A 24,872-nucleotide genomic window follows, 5' to 3' on the forward strand; every position below is an offset into this window, starting at 1 on the left:
TTAAACATTGATTTTTTTCAAAGATGTTTGTGTCCTATGTTCACATTTGTTTTTGCTTAAATAAAAATATCTTAACCCAACTGTGAGATTTCACAGAGACAATGTAAGACGATGTAGAGTTGGAAAATTGCTGCAGGAAGGTCAGAGGTCAAAGTCTTGGCCAGGGTAGCAGTCTTTGTGAACTGTTCTCATGCCTTTTTTAGTTTAAGTAGAGTTAGCTTTCCATGCTGTTTTCTTGATTATCAGAATGAGGCACTCAAGCCCAGCAGGTGAACTGTAGACTCGTGTGTGCATGAAAATTAGAGCCACAGGGCCACTGGCTAGGTTGAGCTGAGATTAAGGTAATTTTCACAAGTTTCTATTATTTATTATTATAAATTATTTATTTATTTTTACTCAAGCATCTCATGAACCAGCTCCACCAGTTGACCTTCTGACCAGAGCCTGCAACTAAGGTAGCTTTGTACTGTTTTTATATACAGTCAGTGTGTAAATTTGTTCAATGTGTTGAAGGTCAGTTGTCAAATGGTGGAAATCGTTTCTTCCTTTATTTGGCTGATGTGGTCATTTCACATGATCTGACAATGGCCTCCACTTAGATATAATGAAGACAGGGAGGGAAAAAACTTTGAATTTCTTAAGAAGTATTTAAAACGTTTTGGTTGAAATTATTTCATTATTTAAACGTGATGTACGTAAGTACCTGTGCTCCTAATATGGGTTCTTACACACACGGTTATTGGCCTGGAAATATAAACATGATCAAAACCAAACCTCCAGATCCAGCACTTTGACAGTGACTCACAGATTGAAACCATATCTGTAACATGGTCACAAACAAACCTAACATTTACATTGCAGACTGCCAACGCTGCAGGCAGTGAACAAATCCTCCAATCAAAACCCAAACCACATGTTCAAATGTCAAAGAATTCCTTTATTACCAAGTCAGCACCCTGATGACATTCCAAAAGCAGAAAGGCAAGAAAATAGACGCAATGACAGGAACTTACAGCGAGGTCTTTGTGAGGGATTTATTAGCGTGCATGCTACATTACAGCCAGAGAATAAAAGAAAGTTGAGTGAAGCCAGAAAATAACTCTATGAAACCTAGGAGATGAATAGAACTTATAAGTGAAATTAAATGATTTACACTTGTGTGATATCAGAACTGAAAAGGAAAATGTCCATTTAGCAGGAGTGACAGACGCAACTGGTATTTAGAGGAAATTCAAGCTGACTCAACCTTTTCTGCCTATTTTTTAAAGATTATTATTAAAGTTATTTAAAGTCAGGTGGCTGGAAAAACATAGGCAAATGTATTTTATAGATTTTTCACACAGTATTGAAAGGTCAGAATGATGTTTCAATCTATTATGGCCCCATCTGCCTTGGCAAAGATTGTGTATTTCTGGATTATTAGTATTAGTAAAATGGCCCACAGTCTGGACCAAAGTTCAGAGTTGGGATACAACAACAACAACAACAACAATAAGGCTACGAACAACTGTATTTCTGCAGAAAGAACGCCTTGGTTTAATATTATTCCTGTGAGACCCTGTTTTTACAGAAGCTAATTTATTAAATGTTCTTCAGATCTGATAAGCAGATGAAGCTGATTTGATTCACCCCAGACCTCCTGAAGATCAATCACTCACAGAAGTGTGCATAAACTTCCAGTTCTGGTTATTAAACAGAGGCTCAACAACCTTTAACAGGGGAAGCATCTGTATATTTAAATACTATATCTAAGGCTCAGAAGATGACCAGAGGTTTTAGCTTTGAAATGGCCTAATGTTATCAATGAAAAATGATCCAAAGACATCTAAAAGGTAACCCAGGCTAACTGCAGCTACTGTCGATGGAGAGATGACTCATGTAAGCCCTTCAATAGCTTAACTTTGACACAAGTGAACGATTCTGCAAAAAGAATCTTTTACTAACTTTACATAAAGAAATGTTTAAGCAGAACCTAAAGTTTGGACATCAGTAGCTTGAGAGACGGAAAGTTGTCTTTGCTTGTGTCTAAGTCTGGGAAGCCTTTCTTATTCAGTAAGACAGTCATTATAGCGACAATGACATTTAAAGGTACTCTTCCACATCTATGCTAATACGTCATCTTCCATAGGTGAGCATTTGTTTTTCTGGAAAGTAAAAACCATGGCACCACACACCATCTATTGCATACATTTTCATTCAAATTGAAATTAGAACAATTTTATATATACAGTACATGTATATAAGAAAAGCAGTAAACAGGAAAAAAAATGGTTCCCCGAGAGGGCAAAAAAACCCCAAAACAATCTTTTACATAAATACACCAAAATAAACACAAAAACAACATAATTAACAACCAAAACCATTTATCTGCTGTGCACTCAAACAGGTCAGAGTCCTCTCAACAAATAAATAATATTGGATACAAACTGAACTTTGGACAAAACCCTGCAGCACTAAATCATATTAATGGTTGCATTTTCATTTTAAATGTTGGTGCATGTATTAACATTTAACTGTTCATCATCATCACGTTAGGCAGCGTGTTCGTTAGTCATGTGTTAGCCCTTCATTAGTCATCATACAGCAATGTTCTTTAAACAAATCAATCTTCTTTTGTAAGTGTAGTGTTTCCCTGTGCAGTGATGCCACCCTCTGCCTCTATTTACTTCTTGTTCCCTATTTTTTTCTTGCAGGTGTGCTTGGGACTTCAGGGTGTAAATACCAGTTCAGTAATGGAAAAAGACCCAGTAGGTGGCAGTGAAGAACAGAAACAATGAGGTAAAAACCATGTGGGAAAAATGAGGAAGCAGGAGCATTAGTAGGGGAAAGGTCAGGATCAGCTCACTGTCACTGTTAGTGAAGTGGAAAACTCTAGGTTAAAAACACACGTATAGTCATTGTAATGAACATATGATCCAACACAGACAGTTATTCTCCTTGTAACTAACACATACACACATTGCTGTCTTGTTAAAACATGTGTATGTTGCATTACACTTGTAATGATATTCTGAGATGTTTAGAGGCCAAAAGCCCAGTCTAACAGCATTTCCTACAACTTTTCCCTTTTACCTGCCGGTCTGCATTTACAACCAGCAGAACACCCACTGTGTTGAACACGTTCTTTTATATTGACAATACTCTCAGCCATTGATGGTGTCTCATATAATTAATTTCAGCTCTCAGACTTCTTATGATCTAAGGTGTTGTTTCGGAGTGATAATACAAGAAGAACTTACAGCTTTTTATGACATTCAAGAAGTGTGTGGAAGAACGGCTTTTCATCTTTAAAGATCAAAGCCCTGTTGCAATAATAAAGGTTTCAATAAATAAAATTATAAGGATTGTTAGAAAAAAAAAATAGAGATGAAATAAATTGTGTCTAAGACATACAGTTCATACAAAATGCCTCCCAGAAAACGATTAAGATTTTTCTCTTTCTGCTTTTGTTGCAAAAAAGATGAAACATTTTTTTTAACCGTGTTTTTGGCAAGTGTCTTTTTCAAAAAGCATTTTAGTACCAATGAGTCCTTTTTTGAAATATATCTACAGCTGTGCATTAGGTATTTGCAGGTGCTTTCATGAAAAAAACTGAAATTTGTTTACATAAAAAGCATCTGCACAAAAAGGTCAAAGGTCAAATATTAAACAATATAAAAAAGAAGATTCAGCATTTGCTAATGAGACTGTTGAAGGTTGGTTTTCTCCTCAATGGCCAGTTTGACTATTTCCGCCAACTTCAAACGATCCACCTTATCTGAAAACACTCGACCTGCAGAGAGAAAAGTGATGTCATGACCTGGATCAATGAAACAACCAACATGAAGTGGAAACAACTTTTATCATCTGCCTTCGGTTCTTTGAGACTTTAAGCCACTGCTGAAGAACAAACTAAGTGTGGCGGTACTGACCGTCCCAGCTGAGTCCCTGCAGACCTTCTCTCAGCAGTTTACAGTCTCGGTTGAACCTCCAGGCTTCGTGCATCACCTCGTTCAGCTTCTCATCCTCATTCTCTCCTGGATGGAAAGGAAAAGTTAATTTTAGCTGATTTGTTTGTCGATTGTTTCTCAGAAAAAATATTTCTTTACATCTCTGCAGTCAAGGATTCAAGGATTTGTATTGTCAGACCAAACATGTTAAACATGAAATGGAAGGACATTGCAGTTCAAGGCCCCTGAATATTAAACAAAATAGAGTAATAAATAAAGTGATTTTCTTTGTCATCATGAACCCCTAAAAATATTTCTATTCAATTTTCATCCCCATAAATAGACTTGAGGACTATGTTCGACAAAAAATTATAAGTCGACAAAATTCACACTGCTTTGACTCACCTGCCTGTGGGAGAATACACTGTGCAATCACATCTCGTAATTTTTCCAGCGCTACGTTGGAGTCTTCACCTCCGTTCTCTGGGTCGTGGATGAAGATAGCGTCACTTGGCTTTGGGCTGTGACGTGGACACCATAACAATCACATTTTATTTAGACTCATTTTGTCTCAAACATTATTTTTTTAAAAAGAAAGAAAGAAAATTAATTTTAAAAAAAGTCTAAGAATACCCTAGTAGTTTTCTCTTCCTGAGGATTGGGTTGTTGACAGAGTTGAGTGGCTTCAGGCTGATGTTCATGTCCTGGATTCTCATGCTGGCCAACTGCTCTGCATGGGCCTGCTGGATACCAGCTACTACAGCCTGGGACAAAAGGACACAAAGGTCAAAGGCTGACTGTGGACTGTACTGTGTTCAATACAGCTTGGCTGAACAAAAAAAAAAAAAAAACATCCTCATTTATCACGTAACACAATTTGCTCACTTTGTCCATCATCATCTGAGCAGAAGGCAGCACGTTGTCCAGGGCCTCGGTGCAGTTTAGCCAGGGATGAGCCAGGACTCCTTCAATGGTCAGTCTCTCCTCTGGTTTCACCTTCAGCAGCCTGAAGCAGGAAGGGCGCGACATTGGTATATATTGGGAAAAAAAGACTCCAAATCATATGGAGTCGGGTTTAGGACTAATATGGAAGCAAGACAAAAGTTTAGAAATCTACAAACCACCACCACTGGAAAGAAATGACTGTTACCAACAATGTGATTTCTGTCAAATCAGCATTTACTATTTTTGAACCTCCGCTTAGATGCAGTCTGCATTTTGTTGTTGTGTACCTGTGACGAGCAGCAACAGTAAATTTTAATCTAATTTCATTCAAATATTTTGGGTTTAGGAACACTGTCTAAATATAATAGGGCCCGAGTTTTATCTAATATCAACTCAACTCCGCTGTTTAACTGATGAAGACAAAAAAACTTACTTGCGAACGATGTCCTTGGCCATTTCTGAGATCTGACTCCACTCATCTTCAGGGAAATCGAAGCTTCCCGTCATGATCTTCTTCCTCATGTCCTTTGGGATGGTGCGGCTGTGGTGTTTGGAGTAGAACGGAGGGTAGCCACACAACATGACGTAGATGATAACACCCATAGACCACAGGTCACAGCTCTAACAGAGAAAAAACAAACAATTAAAATCAAAAGTCTGGTGTAAATCTGAGAAACGAAGCTTGAAGATGTTGCTTGGATATGAGTTTTACCTTGTTGTAGGTATAAGGAGTTGGTGAGGTAGGAATGATTCCAGACTTTTCCTTCTGGTGTCTTCTTTGAGCCTCAAGTACCTGAAAGAAAACCATGATCGAATGTTCATCGCGGCACAGACCTCTTTTATTGGCTCATTTTTCTGTTTGTGTTTGTTTTACCTGAGGTGCTACGTAGTAAGGAGTGAATTGAGGAGTCATCAGGTCTCCCTGATCTATTTTGGCAAAGCCAAAGTCACATAACTTCACAGGGGCATCCTGTGGAGGAAAAGCCATTAGAGATATTTCAGTAATTTACAGCAAAACTCTTCACTTTCCTCAAATCCTGCTGCCTTTATTGAGTTTTGCTTGACAGAGTTTCTTATGTGCAATAAATCTGTGATGTCATTAAAGCTGCTGCCAGAGTAAAGATGGATTTTTTAAAAAAACAACTCTTGCTGTAAATGGAGACCGGATACTTCCAAATCCATTTTATTATTTCGACAAGAGTCTGTAAAGGACGAGCTCCACTTGTCTACATTTGTAGTTAAGCCAGTGAACCCACTCTTCTAAACAGCCAGCAAATGTTAAACAGTTTTCTCTTTGTGACTAATGTACCAGGAAATTCTACAAAGATTCAATGTTGCCGAGGTGCAGAGACACTGTTCTTTTTACTACACTGTTATAGTCACTTACTAAAGAGTTATCCTTGAAGAGCAGGTTCTCTGGCTTCAAGTCGCGATGTGCAATATTTAAGGAGTGACAGTGTTCCAGGGCCTGACTGATCTGCAGGAGGAACAGAAAGGAGTCAGACTTTTCTGAAGGTGGATGTGGTTAAAAGTAGTTTCATCGGCCCACATTTAACCTCATCTCCACTTTGTTTCCTCTTGACTATGTAACTCACATGTATATGTTTACTGCAGTTATAAAACACTAAGAAAGAACAAAGAATCTACAGACCTAACAGAAGTAACTTACTTTTTAGCTGAAACAGCAGACATTTTAACTTTTTTTTTTAAAAGGTCATTCAGGTGACACATATGTGTCATGTGTGTCATCACTAACCTGTTTGGTGACCTGGCTGGCCATCTTCTCAGTAAAGTGCCTGTGCTGACTGATTCTGTGGAACAGCTCACCTCCTTCCATCATCTCCATGACAATCAGGAGCCTAGCTCTGTGCATAAGCAAGTGATTTTATTTTATTTTTTTAAATGCACAAGATGTTTATGAATTTTTAAACTTTTTTTTTTTTTACCTTGGACTGGACTCATGTGGAAACTGGACACTGTTGGCGTACACCTCTAAGATTTGCACAATGTTTGGATGATGAGCACACATCACGTGGAGACGCACCTGTGCAGAACATGACACAGACAGCAGTGGACAAATCTTTTTTTTTTATCACCCATGTGCTTAATAGTTAATTTTGTGAAACCAAACATGTGTGGCTGTGATGACAGCGTTCAACAGCTCAGTGTTCAGAGCTCGTGTGTGAAACCAGTCAATGTTGTGTGTTTTGACTGCTGTTGTGTCACAGTGTAACAGCTAACCGTGCTGTTTAATCAAAACAGAAGGCTGTTAACGAAACAGAGAGACTGTGAGACAAACTGTTCATTGCAATGTCACCGAGAAAAAAGCCCAAACAGACTGAATATGAATGAATATGGACCAACACACAGAGCGCAGCTTATTTCCAAGCAGAGATAAAAGGGTTAATTAACAACTGTGGCAGGATTTCCTCTCACCTCGTTTCTGGCCTTAGGGCGATCGATGAGGATCTTCAGAGCCAGCCGTTCCTGAGTCGATTTCTTCACACAAACTCTAAACAAGAACAATAAACAATTGAAACATGTCAAGGCAGAGGAGCCAGGAGCCAATTGCTATTTATTGACACTTAAATCTAAAATAAGTGACAGAGAAATTCACTTTAAGTAAATTCTACTGATGTATAACAAACATTTTTTATTCAAATCCAAGTTGCTGTTTTGGAAAGGTTTCTGCTAACAGATTAGACCCTCGAGTTTAATTAAAAGGAAACAGACAAGAAACTTAAGTTGTGCATTGCTCAGGAGTAGCTGAGAATTCAAAGAAGGTGGATTCCACGTAAAGGCCGAAAATTTCGTTCAACGTTGTTAAACAATTTATTATAGCATTGTGCAACAATGTTAAAATGTTAGCAAAAATGGTATAATTGAACAGAACGCTTGACCTCAATGACCCACGCAATCACCACAAATCTGCTGCATCAGTTTGTTGTTATCCTTTACATCTAAACCCAAGTCTCTGAGAAATATTTCCAGCATCTGGTTTATTTGACATTACTAAGAACTAAAATGTTTCTGAAGGACAGACAGACTGGACCAAGTACTTGAAGTACGTGGTGAATGTGAACTGGCCCAATGCATATGCTTGTGTTTGTGTAGGTAAATGGTTGCTAACTGCTGCTTGCTGACCCGGTGATTGACTGTTGGCCTGACCACGATGTCCCTTGTCTCCCATCAGTGTCAGATTAAACTCACCCCAGCTTCTTTTATTGCTCTCAATCGGTAAGAATTAAAAGCTAGTGGTTGGAGATAGACTGACAAAGGAGTACAGTATGTTCTTACTACATTTCACTCTGGTGGTAAAATAGAAACACTACCTCCCCACTTTTCCTGCATTTAAATCTTCTGACAATCTCATTTCCTCCTGTTTCCCCTCCTGTGAGCAGCAAATATCCACTGTGAAGCTGTAACGTCTGGCCCTTAAACTCAGATTACACTATTAAAACCAGTCTGAGGAACATTCAGCAGTGGCCAAAGTTCACTTCTGTGGAAAGCAACGTGTACCTAATGAATCACAGCCAGACATGTAACTGAGTGAATTCCAACTGCCAAGTCAGAGAAATACACAGACTTGATGATAAGAGAAAAATGTTATACAAGGATATTTTGGAGTAGTTATGTCTGAAAAGCTGAAGACAAATTCGAAAATATTACTGTGACCTTGCTCAACCTGGCCACGTTGCTCACACAGTAAATAACAGGCTGCCAACACAGACAGAATCTCCTAAGAGCACAGAGAGAGCCAGTGGAACAGCTACAGTACTACTACGAACATTTAGTAATGTTGTGTTGATACAGTACTAGTAAGGTCTCAGGACATACAGCAGACATTCATATGGAGAGATAACAACAGATGTGTACTCATCTCTGAGTCCTGGTCTGGGCTTTTTAGAGAGCATGCTGATTTGCTGATTCAATTACCAGCAAAATTAAATGTTAATTTAAAATGCTTTGAGTCCAAATCCTTTGGATTCAATACCTGAGTTCATTTCAGTTCATGAATTAAAAAAATAATATTTACAGTTTATGGAATTCTGTGTCTGTGTTTTTTTATTTATTTTCTAATATCACTGCCACCGTCTTTAAGTGTAAATAATCGGAGAGGAGACAGCAAAAGGAGGCAGGCTGAGGTTTATTGATGACATGGAACCTCAGGCATTAACTAGAACCTTCCGTCTGATGGCTGCTTCTCAGAACGTAGTTTGCTTGTTTGTACATTGTTTAACATAAAGGATGTTTCCTGACTTTTTTTGATGGATTCTTTGTAGGTATTAGGCAGAAATAATTATAATGATACTTCTGTATTTCATGTCAACAAACCAAACTCACTTGGGCTGGTGTTGAAGATGAGCAATCGATAAGAATAAGTTGTGGTTTGTCAGAAGTAGACCGTTCGTTTTATTGAACAAAAACGTAGTCAATGACAACCATTGACTAGCTAAGTAAATAATTGGTCATTAATTTGATGCCTGGCCTTTAGTTGCAACCCTAGAGGTTTCACAGATTAATTGTTACTAATTACAATTAATCATGATGAATTGACAGCTATTCTGTGAATATTCAGATTGTCTCTGCAGGTACATGTGAACTCACCTGACAGGCCCACTGATCCCAGCCCCTAACTTCTGTGTCCAGTTTATGTTGTACTCGTCCAGAATTGACGACTCCTGTTGAAAACGGAAACCAAAGAGTATATTACAGTCTTTCTTTAAAAAGCAAGTTCACCATCTGTGGGTTGTTCTTGACTGAAAGAATAGAGAGAGGCAGTACTGCACGAGCTGACACGGGTTTGTACTGCAGTATCATCTGAGGATCTGACTTCCTTTATCCCTGGCATTGTTTACATTACTTGGTCTAGCAAACCAGTTGGGTCAATTACATCTGCCATGTTAATTGAACCTAATTGAGCTGTTATCATGTATGTTGACTGCATGCTCAGTTAATAAAGCATGTACTTTATTTCAGAGCTTAACTCTAAAGTAGCGCAGTTATGCAAAACAGCTAAAGCTGTTTGAAAAAAAAAAAACAACACTGAGAATTACCCCCTTTCTGGGAACATTTCGCAAGTCCTTTGTTAAATTGATGATTGATTTTTGCCACCAACATAAGCTACACGTATAAACACCACTGATTTTCTTCCTGACTCACAGCATGACATCAATGTGTTCCAGAATGTAATTATAATAGATACTTCACTCCCAACTGTGAACGTTCGGTCCAGGGGCCACTTGAGATCACATTTTACTGTGGTCACATAATTGATGCTTTCTCTGACACAACAAACCAAGAACAACTTCCAGTGCCAGGACAAATAGAAATATTAACCATGAACCTGCTGCCACCGGATACAGCCAGAACAAGGAACCACAGTAAAGTTCATCAAAGACAAAACTTTCAGCGCCACAAAATTAATGATTCACATATTTCTGTTTGGGGGTTAAGCAAATTTAAAGAAAATCAAGAATCGTTTGTTCTTGTCTTCACGTCACAATAGCAGCTCATTATCCACACCTGCAGCAAACACACGAAAGACACTAACGAGGAAACGAGGACAACAAAGCTAATCAAAGTTTAAGTAACAAAGGCATATGGTTGTAAAAATGTGAAGTTGTACACGTAGTATGAGTACACGATCAAGCAAAAGTGATGTACAAAAACATTATAAAATCAAATTACGTATAACTGTTATATTCAGATTACCTTTATGAACTTGTCTGCGTTGCTGTCCTCCGACATCGTGTCCTCAGGACAGATCGAGCCTATCTTGCCAGTTGATAGTAAAGACAAAGCGCTGATACAAAGCGCAGATACAAAGTTACCAGTCTTCCAACACGAGGTTGGACTAAATGTTTTTACGTAACTACTGATAACGAGACGCTGCCATTAGGACAGAATGTGTCTGGCCACTGAATAGCCACAGATCTGAAGTCCACAAGCTGGGTTTAGGTATCGTTGGAGCCGACAAGCTCACCTCACCGCATCGGAGTACCACTCGCTCTTCCAGTCGTATTGAACGGACGGTGGTAACCATGTACAAACTTACAACAGTTTGATCAGAAAAACAAAGAACAAGTCCGTCATGGACTAGGCCACCACTTTTGGACGGGCATTAAGGACAAGAAGTGTATTTTTAGCCGGCAAGACGAGAGCAGCGTTGTGTTAATGCTGCGAACACACAAGGGACCGGCTAAAAGCTACTAGCAAACTACTACTGCCACGATCTAGGTGGATTGGCAGCACCGCAAAGGCAACCTCAGTGAAAAAACCGCACAGGAGAAAGCCCGCGATTCTGGCCTGTGCCGTCGGTCATAAGCATTGATTTAAAGGTGTCCCTTTAACCACACAGTGTTCCCCAAAACACAGCAGCGGTCTATTTTGTCGTCGAGCCAAAAGTATGTTATGCGGTATCGAGCTACTAGACTTAGCAGGTTAGCTCCGTTTATCTTTTAGTAGCTGTAAGTAGCAGCATTCCGGTTAGCATTCGTAATGTAAAATGCCAGTATTCCAGCTTTATCAATGGTGAATGGGAACGACTTCTGAAATGTAATAAAGACATACAAGCTTATATTGGCAATTGTACTAATCACAGTTTGTAGCTACACTAACACACAAGCCGAGTCGGCACTACGCAGTAGCTGTCAGAGGATATTGCCTTGCAAAATATAGAAAAAATAGTTTATTCAATTACATTTTGTGTGTTTTCTTTAAATAAACATTTATATCAACAGATACATACGTTTATAATACTCGTTAGTCAAAATAAAGTGAAGTTGAGCATCGTAAATCTGAACGTACTGTATATTTAATGTATTACCTTAGAACGGACATACAATGACAGGTCCTTCTAAGGCCCCTCCATGTATTTAAAGGGTTGGGTTGCGACGACTCCACGGATGCAAACTGTCTTATCAAATGCTAAGTTTATTTTATCTGTAGAGTCCTAAATTAAACATAAGTTAATTGTAAAATAAAATCTCAATGGAAAAGATCAATAAACGTTTATACGTAGGTTAATGTCTTTATCAGTTGTCTGGGTCCACCTTAATTGCCAATTTAGCGGACCGGCAATTAAACGTGACATTAGCCAGATGCATATTGGTGGCCATGGTGTGCGAATGGCAGCGGTTTTTCCGATAGCTTAACTCTAGTTAACACATTGTTTCTTACCAAAGGCTTATTTAAGGACAGATATACATGCTTTGCGTTGTCGAACGGAAAAGTGAACATTTAGTGTTTACACGGTAATTGGCCCATTCAAATCGCTGTAGAATATTCTAAAATATTTATTATATATCTTATTATTTCGATGTTTTTATAATCCATATTATAAAACATTACTTTGAATATCTGGTCAAAAATAAAAACCCTTTTCGAAGGACTGCTTTCGAACTCCATTAACTAATTTTTTAAATTTTTAAAAGTAGAAATTTTTATTTTTTCTGGCGTTTTAAGTCACACTCATATTGTATTAGTCGAAGTCCAACCACTTTTTTGAAACAATCTGAACGGAACATCCTATTTACTTTCTACGTGTTCTTGGTAGCGATAATATGTTTAAATTCTTCTGCTGTTACACACGTGCAGTCACAGTATGTAAATACCATGGTGTTGGTGTGCGCAACTTCTGTGTGTTGTGTTCGCCGGCTCACGTGGGTGCCAAGAAACACCTATTGAGATTTCACGGACTTCCTGAAAATAGTTCCATGTTGTGTGTGCATTCTACCCTAATAACAAATATCAGGTTGTAAATATTGGCGGTTTGAAAATACATGTGTCCACAAATTTCTCCCGTTTTTAAGTTTTGGTTGTCAGTGAAGATATGGGGATTTTGATGAGTAACCATAACTCGTTCCGCCTTTCCCATATCCCTCCGCTATTTTTTTGTCCGCTTTCAGACTGTTTTGGTCTTTTTGCTGTTAGCAACGGGAACAACCTGAGATAGCAACAAAGCCTATTTTGAGATCATTTAACTTAACGTTTGAAAGTCGTAAATACATTGACACGCCGTCTAGCGCTCATGTTTCTCTAGAAGGAGTGATTGGCTCGCGTTGTCTTTTTAAGAATCTTTAATATTTTTTGTTTTAATACCAATTGTACAAGTTGCTAAGTGCGCTAGTAGTCCGCTAGCTTGTTAGCACAGCCTTCTCCCTTTAGGAGGCACATTGACTTTAGCCTGTCAGCTAACCTGCGTTAACATTAGCGAGCTGTCACACAGGCACACGCCGTCCGGTCGACAAGAAATTGCGGCGTGAAGCTAGTCGTTTTAAGACACCGTCTTTTATGGGATCACTATGTCAATGAAGGCCGGTGGAAATCGAAGCAAACCCGGCGGTGGCAGCGCCGCTGGTACCCCTGCCTCTGGATCTGGGGGAAACAGCGGGGGAAGACCGAATCTGGGCAGGTCTGTCACCTTATTTAACTTTAATGTAGTGGAATTAAATTAATCCAATGAGTGTCTTTGCAATGGCATTTTAATATGCAGACACATACTATTCATTTGGTGGCTTATTTCAGAGATGACATCCTGGATAAATGGTCTAGAAGATGTAAGTGGTTGTGGATGTTAAAGCGGGCCTTACGACGTGATGGTCACCCACTGTAATGTAATGTTATGCAGGTTTGGCTAGCGAGGCCTCTGTCTTCCAGCAATATTGCAACTTATGATGATCGTTTACACCACTTGCACGTCACCCTGTCACTGATATTGAAACATGTGTGCAGCCTTGAATCCGAATGTCAGTGTTGATGGCGCCACGTTCATTGTAAGACCTTAGAATGAATTAGTCAATTAGCCGTTTGACAGTCCAGGCTTGTTATGCAGTGCTTCATTGCAGGACAGCCTGGACACTTTCCAGCCTAATGAAACAAACTGTGTGTGCTTCTATTTGACTTGCGTGGAGCTCGTTGCGTTACCGCAACATTGCTGCAATGACATTGCCAAGATATTTGTTAAAAAAAGAAGAAGAAAAAAAGAAACGTGTGTGGGCGCAGGGAATAAAGGGGCGGGTGTGGGGCCGGGGATAAGGAGTAGGAGAAGGGGGATTGTAAAGCGACGTTGTCGTGGTTGTTTCTGTGGAATTATGTCCTTGAAATATGATACGTATTTCTGTACTTGTCTGTCTCGACATGAAGCTGAAACCCACACTGTCTGTGCATGAGCTACATGCATATTGTGGGTTTTAGTTAGTTTAAATTTGGTCAGGTTTCCATTCACCGGTCACTAGGACACCATGTCCATTTATTGCGTAGATTTCTTCTATACCGATCATACAAAGATAAGAATGAACCACCCCGAGTCATGTATCCAAATCGTTTAGTTTCATGAAGAAATGCTTATTTTCGTTATTACATCTGTGCATTAAACACCGTCATTCTCCATTTGAAACGAATATAATGTAGTAGAAGTGGGCTTTGCATACAGCGAATCCAGGGTCAATGTCTGGCCCTGTGCCAGCTGCTGAACAAGGTGCATTTTAGGACATGCTTGAAAAAAATGTAGGCTACAGAGTATTTGCCTGGCAGCAACTTGCACACCATTCTAACACGATTTCAGCATATCAATGAAAAGTTTCTGAATTGGAGTTGTATTGGAATGTGTGGTAAATTTTCACTATAAATATGTTTGGAATTCGTGCAACTAGATGTTTTAATAACAATGAGCTGCAGAGAGATTCACAACCAATGTACCAAAAATATACTTCTTTTCGAGAAATATATTTTTATAATGATATTCAGTGAATTTGTATCTATGGTTCTAGATCTGCTGATACACCTGTCTTTCACTAATATGTTTTTGTGACTGTTTTGCATGTTGATTTTTTTCTTCATTCTGTCAGTTGCTTGATTTTGACATGTCAAGTGCTGGAGGCCTGAATAGAAGAAATTATAAAATTACTGTGGATGCTGACATGTCTTAAACATCAGTCTCACGTAAAACTGAATGGCAGATGAAACATTTTCATGTTGCAAATATATAGAAATAAATTAAATTGATGAGGTAGCTATAAACCCAAAAGTTATTCACAGAGATGAAAAACATTAATCTCTATTTATTCATATTGTATTTTCAAAATGTAAACAGACAGGTTACAGAATCTGTAACATGTAATGTGCCTCAAGCCTGATGACTATGTTGTGCTCCTAGATGTTCTGCTTCTTTAGACATGCTCAGCCTGTGAGCACGGGAACTCCCTGTGTTAAATGTGCAACTACAGTTGTGTAGTGTTTTGGAAATGTATACCACTGTCTCAAGAGGTTTCTGGGAAGCACTTTGTTTCAGAATGCAAGCTAGGAATCCACTTCTAATGATTATGGCTGGTCTGACAATGCTATTTTCCCTTTCAGGGGAAGACACAGTGGTAAAGGTCCTGCAGCAGTAAGTAGACCACTAAATATTAACAAGGAGACACCCCTGTAGATACCCACACACCTGTAGGCATCTATGGTTGTTTCTACCTCTTTGCTAAAGTTATTTTTGAACAGCAACCATCTAGTAACCTGTATAGGAACACAATGCTTTATTCTGGTCATGTAGAGCAGTGTAGTGTAAACTAGTGTATTGTTTATGTGGCATGCCTGCATTTGTTTATTAATCAGAACAGAATACATGCACACTGGCTTTTAAACCAAATAACATTTTTTTGCAAACAGTAAAACATTAAAAACTGAATATCCTTTTTTTCTTCTTCAGGTCATTTTCAATGGGATCTATGCAAATATGAGGATGGTCCATGTCTTGACTTCTGTAGTGGTATGTTTGCTAAGTGTCCATTGTATTATGGTTTCAAAATTATGTTTCAAATGTATTCAGTATCTTCTGTTTTTATTAAATTTCCAATAAAATTGGTTTTCCTAATGGTTGTAAAAACCTTGGCTGAAACATTGATGTGAATCATGCTTAATGTAAATTAGATAGTAACAGCAGTTGTGCTGCAGTCTGTCCTACACCACATGCTGTTTCCTCAAAATGTCTGCGCGACAACAAACAAAGCTTGTGTGATTTTTTTTTTAAGCTTATTTATTTATTTATTTATAGGGGACCAACTGTGAGCTGAAAGTAAAAAATGGAGCAGTCTACGAAGGAGTCTTTAAAACGTATGGTCCTGAGGTAAGGATGACATTCGGTGTAATATTTTTAAAAGGTGTTCCATCAATCGCAACTTCACCCATGATGTGACCTAGACAGAAAACAAACCAGTCTATTTTGCAATTACGCACTGCTGCATTCCTGTTTTTGTTTTGGTCAATATAAAGTTTACATTTTTTTGCCTTTGGGTGAAACCTTACTGTTGTTAGTAAAAAGATTAACCTGACATGGGTGAAAATTTCTGTCCAGTGAAGCTGTTTTAATTTCCGTTAAATGTGCAATGCTAGTAGAAGACATTACTTGTAACATAATGGCAGTTGTGTTAATTTATTATTTATTCACCACCATATCCTTTATGGCACAGTAGTGCAGAAGAAAATGAAATTAGTGTGTCTGTGCAGACAAAAAATACCAGTTTATTCTAAGACCAATACCAAGTATCACATTTGGCTTCTATTATCACTGTTTGCGCAAGCTGAACAGTCAAACATGCTGAAATATTCACCCAGCTGAGTGCACCCTCCCTTTTGTACACCCTTGCCTGGTAAGAAAAATATCTGGTTTCAGAGTTTGAGATTTTCTTCAGTGTTGCAGTGCATTGAAAGTCCTATTGTAACTCGCAGCTTTGTTGAGGAAATATCCTCCTTGTTTGATTAAAATAAAATATTTGATCAAAGTACACTACACAATAGTAACAACATCAGTTCTACATGTTCTCTACATCTATAATATTTTCTGTAGATATACTGGGCTTGGAGTATATTTCACATGCTTCCTTAATGTAAACAACTCTCTTTCCGCCAGTGTGACCTGGTGTTGGATGCAGCCCACAGAAAGAGCCCAGAGCTCACCATAGGCCCCAGGAAAGAGGACATTGTGGAGAGCATCATTTTCAAGGCCTCAGATGTTGTGGTCGTGACCTTCAAAGATGTGGACCTGAGTTTCGCCAAGAAAGGTAAAAAATAAAAACATTTGTGTTGAGAGCTCTGAACAAGGTTAATGAATAGGGTCTTTCAATACCAACTGTCTAGGCTGCATTTGTTTAAATGTACATCATTTTCCTTTTTTTAATTGTATTTAATGTAATAAAGTTTAAACTTGAACAGCTGCTCCTTGTTCAGTGGTTTTAAAACAATTTATTAATTACAGTGGCCTGCAGGTTGTCCTGGCAACCAAAATTAGTGATTTATACTACAATGTAAAAAAGGCAGCTATCTCAAGTGATTTGATATCAGCTCTGCTGTTTAATGCTCTTTTAATAATATATTGATTTAAATAAAAACATACATAATCGCAGAAATCAAAGCCTGTTGGGAACCTGTTACAACATAAATAATATAAAGTAGATATCTCACTCACATGCTGAATAAAGGGAACTGTTGGTGTGATCACCAGTCATTCTGTCAGTCTGTTTTTTTGACTCTGTCATTTGTCATTTGTCTCTTCTCTCCAATGGACTAGTCACCTCTGATGCAGGTAAAAACATTTTTCATTTAACTTTTGTCTGAAAATAACAGTTTGGGATGTAACAATGTCAAAATGTGTGATTTAACAGTAACAAAAGTGTCTTCGTATTGTTCTGGACATGCAACAAAAAAGGTTTAATGGGACGTCCGAGCCAAAACTGGTGAATTGTTTTAGCAACTGTAGAAGAATGTGAAGGGAAGTGAGGACTAAAAGGCTACTGTTCCGTGTGGACCCATTGTTCCCTGCTCTGTTCTTGTTATAAAATACCAATACGGTGGAGGCTGTTGTTGATTGTTGTGTGTACTTCACAACTTCACAGCAATACTTCACAAGCTTAACAACAACCTAAAGCCGGAAGGGAAAGCAGTGGACAGTGAGGGGGGAAATCTGTCTACCTGCTGGGTTTTAAAATATCTTTTATGGTTTAACTCCTTTGTTATCGGTACAGTGATGTTTCTGAGCAGAGGATAATTAAATCTTCAAGAGAAGATAGCGTGTACGTAATACACATTTTTATATACACACAGTTTGTGCTTCTCAAAGTTCACTAGATTGATGGATTTAAATTAAATACATTCAGTATTGGTATGCAGGTCATGATAACCCTGATACAAAGTATCACCAGTTACCGAGAGCTCTATGTTTTCCTTTCAAAATATTAAATTCTTCATTTCACCTTGGCCTTTATTATTACAAAATTACTGTATATAACAGTATATTTTGATAGTGTTACATCCCTAACAGTATGTTCTTCAATTTTTGAAAATCAGTCTTGCACCTTTCAAAATAATTTGATTATATAATTTTCTGTATTACTCAGTATCTGCCTCTTATCCATGACATGTGTATATGTCTGATCAGGTCACACAGACATTAGGTCTAATCCAACAGTCATTAAGTACTGTTTTCAGCACATTATTTTCCTTCAGAATGAGATGTCAGTGGGAAAGCGATACATTCTCTTTGTGATTGGATTTGATTGGTTTGCACTTAAAAAAAATCCTGTTAACATTAGCTCCTCAATTTTATTTCTGAGTGCTTATCCTTAAAATTGCTTATCCATCACTCTGCTGACATTTGTCTGATTTTATTTATTTCTCTTCATAGACAATAAGCCTATCAGACATCTCTACTCATGTAGGCCAATCGGTATAAATGCTAGTGCTCTATGTCTAATGAGGTGAAATGGGATGGCTCAACAATTTCCTTGCTAGTGGCTGATATTCCTTGTGTCCATTGATTCTACCTAGAGTTTACTTTTCTTTTTGAATTAAGTTTTTTTGTAAGAATGCCTGTTTTTGGGTTTAGTGGGGCTCACTAAATTATCCACTGAATTATTAGGGGTGTAAAAAAGCAGCACTCTTTTTTTAATTTATTTTTAATAAACAATTAATGTGCAAATATTCATGATGTTGGTTCATGTTATTTTGTTTTTATTTCCTCTTTAGTGATTACAAATATAAATCCTTATGTTCCAATTTTAGTAACCTAAAAAGAAGTTTACTTATTAAACATATTAAAGTTTAGTATATGATGCATCACATTTCAAAAATGTTGGAACATAGAGAAATAAAACAGAAAATGTCACAAAGCAAATATTCAGGTTGGGAGTTCTTGACTAAGCATTCAATCTCGTAACTACTTTGTGTTTTTAGATTGGGTCTTTGTACACGATCAGTGTTCATGGCCTTACTATTTAGTTCTTGTTGTCAGTGCAAGAAAGTAGAAACTTCAGACCAGTCACAATCTGCCGCTAAAGGATTTGAAGAATTTTACCGCAGCCAATAGAAATGAGGGCCAATGCAGAAACTGCTGCTGAATATGCAAACGTGTGCAAATGTCAGCCAAAAGTCAGCTAACTTATTTCTCTCAACCTTTCTGGAGTGTTGTCCATTTATTTATAATTTATAATGATGAACACATTTAACCTTTTTTTTAGTACTTATTGTATTCCATGTTTAGGAAGGGTACCAAGTTATGTAATATTACAATTATAGGTTTCAACAGTGAAGTGATGTTTTGTTTGTTCAGTTGTGAAGTATTGTAGCGCATCATCTTTTTAAGTGGTATATCCTGAATCCTAAATTTAAAACGTATGCAAAGATCTTCTCTCCCTGACTTTGTTCAGACAGAACCATTTATCTTCTGTAGCTTCACCCAGGCCAGTTTAAGCTGTAGCTCCAATGTTTTTGAAAGGAATATTCCCAAACCAGTTTAACTCATGTCTGGTTTTGTGTGGGTGTGCCTGCTGTAACACCAAAACCATCCATCTAAGAAAAACAAAATCACTGTCGGAGCTTGTGGCAGAAGCTCTGGGAGCATGAGCGCTTCCCTGCATAAACAGTGAAAGAACAACTATGTGTGACTAAATGCTTGACTTTCTATTGCTGTTGTTGTACATGTGTGTGTTTGTGCGTCGCAGTAATTGCACCTAAATACGTGTCATCCGATTTGTGTGCATCTCAGATAACTTCACAGATGCAGCAGTGGGTGGAAGGATCAATGGTGAGCACAAAGAGAAAGATCTGGAGCCATGGGACGGAGGAGAGACCCACATCTCCGACAGCCTAGAGTCTCTGGACACTGATGTGGTAACTAACACACAAACACAAAAAATATGCTTCACTTATGAGCAACAGCGAGCAGTAATGCATCACTGAATAATGCATTGTTGCAATATTGTAATATTGACAGTATAATGACTATCAGTGAGGTATTGAAATTATACTAGATTCCTGGACCACAGTTTTGTTCTGGTAAAGACTGCAGAAATGTATTTATTTATTTATTTATTTTAACATTGTTCAGAGAAAAGAACTTGAGCTACTCATCAATATTTAACCAATTACTTGGAAATGAACAGTTCTTTTTTAATCATTTATATGTAACTGTGTTCTGTTATGAACTGTGTAAAGGTCTATGGGTACTAAAAATGGTAAACACACAAACGTAAGCTGTAAACATTTTTCTGTTTTTTTCTATATCAGTCAAATGGGTGGGACCCCAATGACATGTTCAAGTACAATGAGGAGAAGTACGGAGTATTGTCTACATACGACAGCAGCCTGTCCACATATACGTAAGTTTTTACTTTGAATGTGAGTCCCTCTTTGTACTGATGTGAAATAAGTATTTAAAATCAAGTGCTATTTTAAAAAAGGGTTTCCAACATTATCACAATGATAACATGTTGATGCAAATTAATTTTAACACCATTGGTTTTTTTGACAGCCATTTGAACTGCAAAGTAAAATTAACTGAACTAACTATAGGACATTGTCCCTTAAGTAATAAATTCATTTTTAAACAGGAAAGTATATACATATACTGTACTTATATGATATAAGTGTATATGATATATATGATACTTGGAAAGTACGAAAAGAAGTGTTCTTTTATTGCACATTTTATGACTTTAGTTTATGTTTTTTTTTTTTAACAACTCAAACTCAAGACAAAAAATTAATGCTTAAAGCGCAGATTTATCAACTCCCATTTTTAAAGATGTAGTTAACAGTTAAAAAATTCTAATTAACTATACACAATCATCAAATCAATGACGATTATATATTTTAACCCACAGACAGAGTTAGAAATGTATGTTTTTGACCATTTTTACCATGCAGAGTATTGTCTTATCCTGAGCTTGTTTCCCAGGGTCCCCCTGGAGCGAGACAACTCTGAGGAGTTCCTCAAGAGGGAGGCGCGTGCTGCCCAACTGGCAGAGGAGATTGAGGCCAGTGCTTCGTACAAGGCACGTGCAGCCCTGGAGAATGACGAGCGGTCAGAGGAGGAGAAATATACTGCTGTGGCTCGAGGGGAAAGGGAAACTCACACACTGAGTAGCAGGTGAGACCTGGAGACAAAGTCCAAAGACAGGATGAGTGAATACCTCCAAATTGTGTTTTTTTTCTTGTTTTTTCTGTCATTATTCAAGTGCTTATAGTGACCATAGAATTGTCTGAGTAAAAGAACAGTAATATTCTGCTGTCAATTTAAAAAACATGAAACATTTTCACGTCGTAACATTTACTCTTATGCAGCTATGTTTGTCACTGTACATATACAGACACAACTACACACATTTTTTCCTAAAAATACTGTACTGAACTATACTTTATACTAACTACACAGTCCTTTTAACGGTGCATTTTTCTTTTAGGCCAGAGGTGCCCAATAAGTAGATTGGGATCTACCAGTAGATCTCAAAGGGAGTGCTGGTAGATCCTGACCAATTACAAAAATAAAAAAAAATTATACATGTAATTCTATTTTAATATGCTAATCACTACGGCTTAGTTAAGGATCAAAAAGTATTGCGTCAGACAGTATAATGTATATAACATATAATGTATATAATAAGATATTCAGTTTATATGAGTAAATATATATACCTGGTAATTTGAAAAGACAAAAACAAGACAAAAAAGTGTGGACACCCCTGTTTTAGGCATTACAGTAACATTCACTATACTATACTATAGCTATGCTATATTATACTATACTATTTTAATTATGTTTTTAAGGGTGGACTTGTTCAATATTAAAAATACTACACTACATTATACTAAAGCATGTTAGCATGCAACATTTTTTAAACCATTAAGGCTTGATCTATCCCATAGGTGTTGCATTAACATAAACTGTGCTATGCCTTACTTTATACTACTATAGTAGGAAAGGAAAGTGAACTCCTTGTCATTGTGACATTGTGATACACACCACAGCTCACAACCAAATGTGACTTCTGAATTCAACCCATCACCAAAATGAACAGTGGGCAGCTTTAAGGGGGAGCAATGAGTGGGGACGTAGCTCATGGATTCGAACCTGCAACCTTCCAGACCCAAGTCTGCTTCTTTAACCACTAAGCCACCACTGCCTCCAATAGTGTACTATATACTGCATAGTATATAGTACACTATATACTATATACACTATATATAATTCTATGTATCTTCATTGGAGATGTTTGATTCAGTTATGTGAATGAATGATACATTTCCTACATTACACAATTATCAGCTCTTTCTCTCCTGACTGTCTACACTCCACTGTCTTGTGTTAACGAAATGAACTTATATTAGTGTTGCTGATTGGCATGAGCAGCAAAGGCTTGAAGGTGAGTAAAAGCTAATAAAACAGTTCTCACAATGAAAGGACCTGTGCTCGCTCCTTCTGACAGATGTTAGTTATTTTATTCTGCCTTGTTAGTATTTGATATAGTTTCCTTCAACCTCTGTCTTTGTTGTTCTGTTCTTGTATGCATCTGCAGAGAATACTTTTCCCCAGGTCAGAGAAACAGGGAGGGAATGTCATGGGGGCCTGGACGACAGAATTCTCCTCGTCTTTCTCAGAGCTCGATCGGACCTTCGACTCCTCGACCCGGTCCTCATGACTACAGCTCCAACTCTGGGGCTGACCAGAGGGTTGTCAATGGAGGTATGTTTAAGTACCTCACACGTACAGTTGTGTTACATTTCTTGAACTTGTGTTGATGAGTAGGAAAGTGTGTTTCATGATAATGTAAAATAGGAGGTGACTTTTCCTTAGGTGTTGTTTCATGTTTTAAGGTTTTTTTTTATTATAATCTTTCTATTTGTTTGTACTTACTTCGTATCAGTGAGATCTTTTTAATACCTCGTGTCCCTGCTCTCTGTCTTATTTTATGACCTTCTACCAGTTTCCGTTGTACTTTAGTTTTTCTCACTGAAACTGTTTGTCCATACTTGATCTTTTGTCCTCCCCTCTTTTAGGTTCATCTCATTGGCCCTCACCCTGTCCATCTCCCTCCTCCCGACCCCCCTCTCGTTACCAGTCTGGCCCCTCCTCTTTGCCTCCTCGGGCGACCACGCCCACCAGACCACCCTCCAGACCCCCCTCTCGACCTTCCAGGCCTCCTTCTCATTCATCCTACCCCTCCTATTCCTCCTCCTCCTCTTCCTTTTCCCACCATGGGCCGAGCTCTGCAGCCTCCACTCTGCCCAAACGCATGTCTTCAGAAGGTACCCACATCAGTGTGGAGTAGACCTGGGCAAAGGCATGAGGTGAAGGTGGAAGAAAATGACACCTCACCCCAATTCTTTAGCAGTTTAAAAGCGTCTCGAAAGCAAAACCGTTAGAACTAAATTTGCCCAGGTCTAGTGTGAAACATGAGAACAAAACAATGTGATGTTCCCTTATCGGACTGATCTGGGTTCAGATTGATAATTTTCTGAAAAACTACTAACATGTTCAAATGCTTTAATGGTAATTGGGCTGGAAATGACCAGAAATGTTACATGCCAACAGTTACTTGTTATTTTAATGGGGCAGTGGTGGCTTAGTGGTTATGGAAGCGGACTTGGGTCTGGAAGGTTTCAGGTTTGAGTCCAGCAGCTGCCAAATTACCACTGAGGTGCTCTGAGCATGACACCGTCCCCACTCACTGCTCCCCTTAAAGCTGCCCACTGTTCACTTTGGTGATGAGTTAAAAACATTTGGTTGTATGCAGTGTCACAATGACAAGAAGTTCACTTAATGTGTTTTTTGCCTTTTCTGTGCAAAATGTCATAAACATGACATTTAATCCATAATTGCACATTGATCCATAATTGAATGGCTTAATTAAATGCAAGTGTTTTAGTAGGAGTATATTTATGTTTGGTTAATGTGTGACAGTTAGATTACACATAACAACAGTCTGATAAAAGAGACATTTCACCTTGTCATGTGGGTGCAGTACGGTGTGTGCTGTGCTGTGCTCTGTGTCTGCAGTGCTAGACTAGAAAGATCTATTTTAAATTCTTTTTTTAGGTCAATTAAGAAGATAATATCTGCAGAATGAGTACCCTAGTACGCCCTGAGTATCTTAAGTCTCTGGATGTTATGGGGCTGTCTTGGTTGACACGTCTCTACAGCATCGTGTGGCAGTCTGGGACAGTACCTCTGGACTGGCAGACCAGGGTGGTGGTGCCTCTTTTCAAAAAAGGAGTATATATATATATATTCCAACTATCGGGGATCACACTCCTCAGCCTCTCGTTAAAGTCTATTCCAGGGTACTGGAGAGGAGAATCCGTCCGATAGTTGAACATCGGATTCAAGAGGAACAATGCGGTTTTCGTCCTGGTTGTGGAACACTGGACCAGCTCTTTACCCTCCACAGGGTGCTTGAGGGTTCATGGCAGTTTGCCCAACTGGTCCACATGTGTTTTGTGGACTTGGAAAAGGCTTTTGACCGTGTCCCTCGTGGTATTCTGTGGGGGGTGCTCCGAGAGTATGTGGTCGGGGGCCCTCTTCTAAGGGCTGTCCGGTCCCTGTACGATCGGAGTAGGAGCTTGGTTCACATTGCCGGCAGTACGTCGGACCTGTTCCCAGTGCATGTTGCACTACGGCAGGGCTGCCCTTTGTCACCGGTTCTGTTCATTATCTTTATGGACAGAATTTCT

At 38.4% G+C, this 24,872-nt stretch overlaps 2 protein-coding genes across 14 annotated transcripts in view; one reads left to right on the forward strand and one right to left on the reverse strand.

Moving 5' to 3' along the window:
* Positions 1 to 2,346: 2,346 nt before the first annotated feature.
* Positions 2,347 to 12,332, reverse strand: LOC103397646 (MAP kinase-activated protein kinase 5). Of its 2 annotated transcripts, XM_025053108.1 has the most exons (14): positions 10,590 to 12,326; positions 9,483 to 9,556; positions 7,311 to 7,386; positions 6,821 to 6,918; positions 6,631 to 6,739; positions 6,262 to 6,351; positions 5,749 to 5,844; positions 5,587 to 5,667; positions 5,308 to 5,495; positions 4,815 to 4,935; positions 4,563 to 4,693; positions 4,335 to 4,450; positions 3,912 to 4,016; positions 2,347 to 3,772 (listed from the first exon to the last, which is right to left on the reverse strand). In XM_025053108.1, the coding sequence occupies exons 1-14, from the start codon at positions 10,623 to 10,625 to the stop codon at positions 3,678 to 3,680; spliced, it is 1,416 nt and encodes a 471-aa protein (XP_024908876.1). In that variant the 5' UTR covers positions 10,626 to 12,326; the 3' UTR covers positions 2,347 to 3,677. The 2 variants fall into 2 exon arrangements, with proteins under 2 accessions (XP_024908876.1, XP_024908877.1); XM_025053109.1 differs by lacking the exon at positions 6,262 to 6,351 and having other exon boundaries at positions 10,590 to 12,332.
* Positions 12,333 to 12,485: 153 nt separating this feature from the next.
* The window catches only part of LOC103397645 (ataxin-2), a 22,443-nt gene continuing 10,056 nt past the window's right edge, over positions 12,486 to 24,872 (forward strand). For 3 of the 12 annotated variants that reach the window (XM_008335987.3, XM_017042908.2, XM_025053103.1), the window contains exons 1-11: positions 12,487 to 13,290; positions 15,234 to 15,264; positions 15,580 to 15,639; positions 15,925 to 15,996; positions 16,780 to 16,930; positions 17,437 to 17,451; positions 19,909 to 20,033; positions 20,430 to 20,521; positions 21,100 to 21,291; positions 22,718 to 22,884; positions 23,199 to 23,447. In XM_008335987.3, the coding sequence (XP_008334209.1) occupies positions 13,181 to 13,290; positions 15,234 to 15,264; positions 15,580 to 15,639; positions 15,925 to 15,996; positions 16,780 to 16,930; positions 17,437 to 17,451; positions 19,909 to 20,033; positions 20,430 to 20,521; positions 21,100 to 21,291; positions 22,718 to 22,884; positions 23,199 to 23,447 (1,264 nt within the window). In that variant the 5' untranslated portion in view covers positions 12,487 to 13,180. Of the gene's footprint in view, positions 13,291 to 15,233; positions 15,265 to 15,579; positions 15,640 to 15,924; positions 15,997 to 16,779; positions 16,931 to 17,436; positions 17,452 to 19,908; positions 20,034 to 20,429; positions 20,522 to 21,099; positions 21,292 to 22,717; positions 22,885 to 23,198; positions 23,448 to 24,872 lie in introns of all 12 variants that reach the window. The other 9 variants (XM_017042909.2, XM_025053107.1, XM_025053104.1 and 6 more) reach the window with 8 other exon arrangements.

This window comes from Cynoglossus semilaevis, chromosome Z (genome assembly GCF_000523025.1).
Source record: "Cynoglossus semilaevis isolate Cse_v1.0 chromosome Z, Cse_v1.0, whole genome shotgun sequence".
NCBI lineage: Eukaryota > Metazoa > Chordata > Actinopteri > Pleuronectiformes > Cynoglossidae > Cynoglossus > Cynoglossus semilaevis.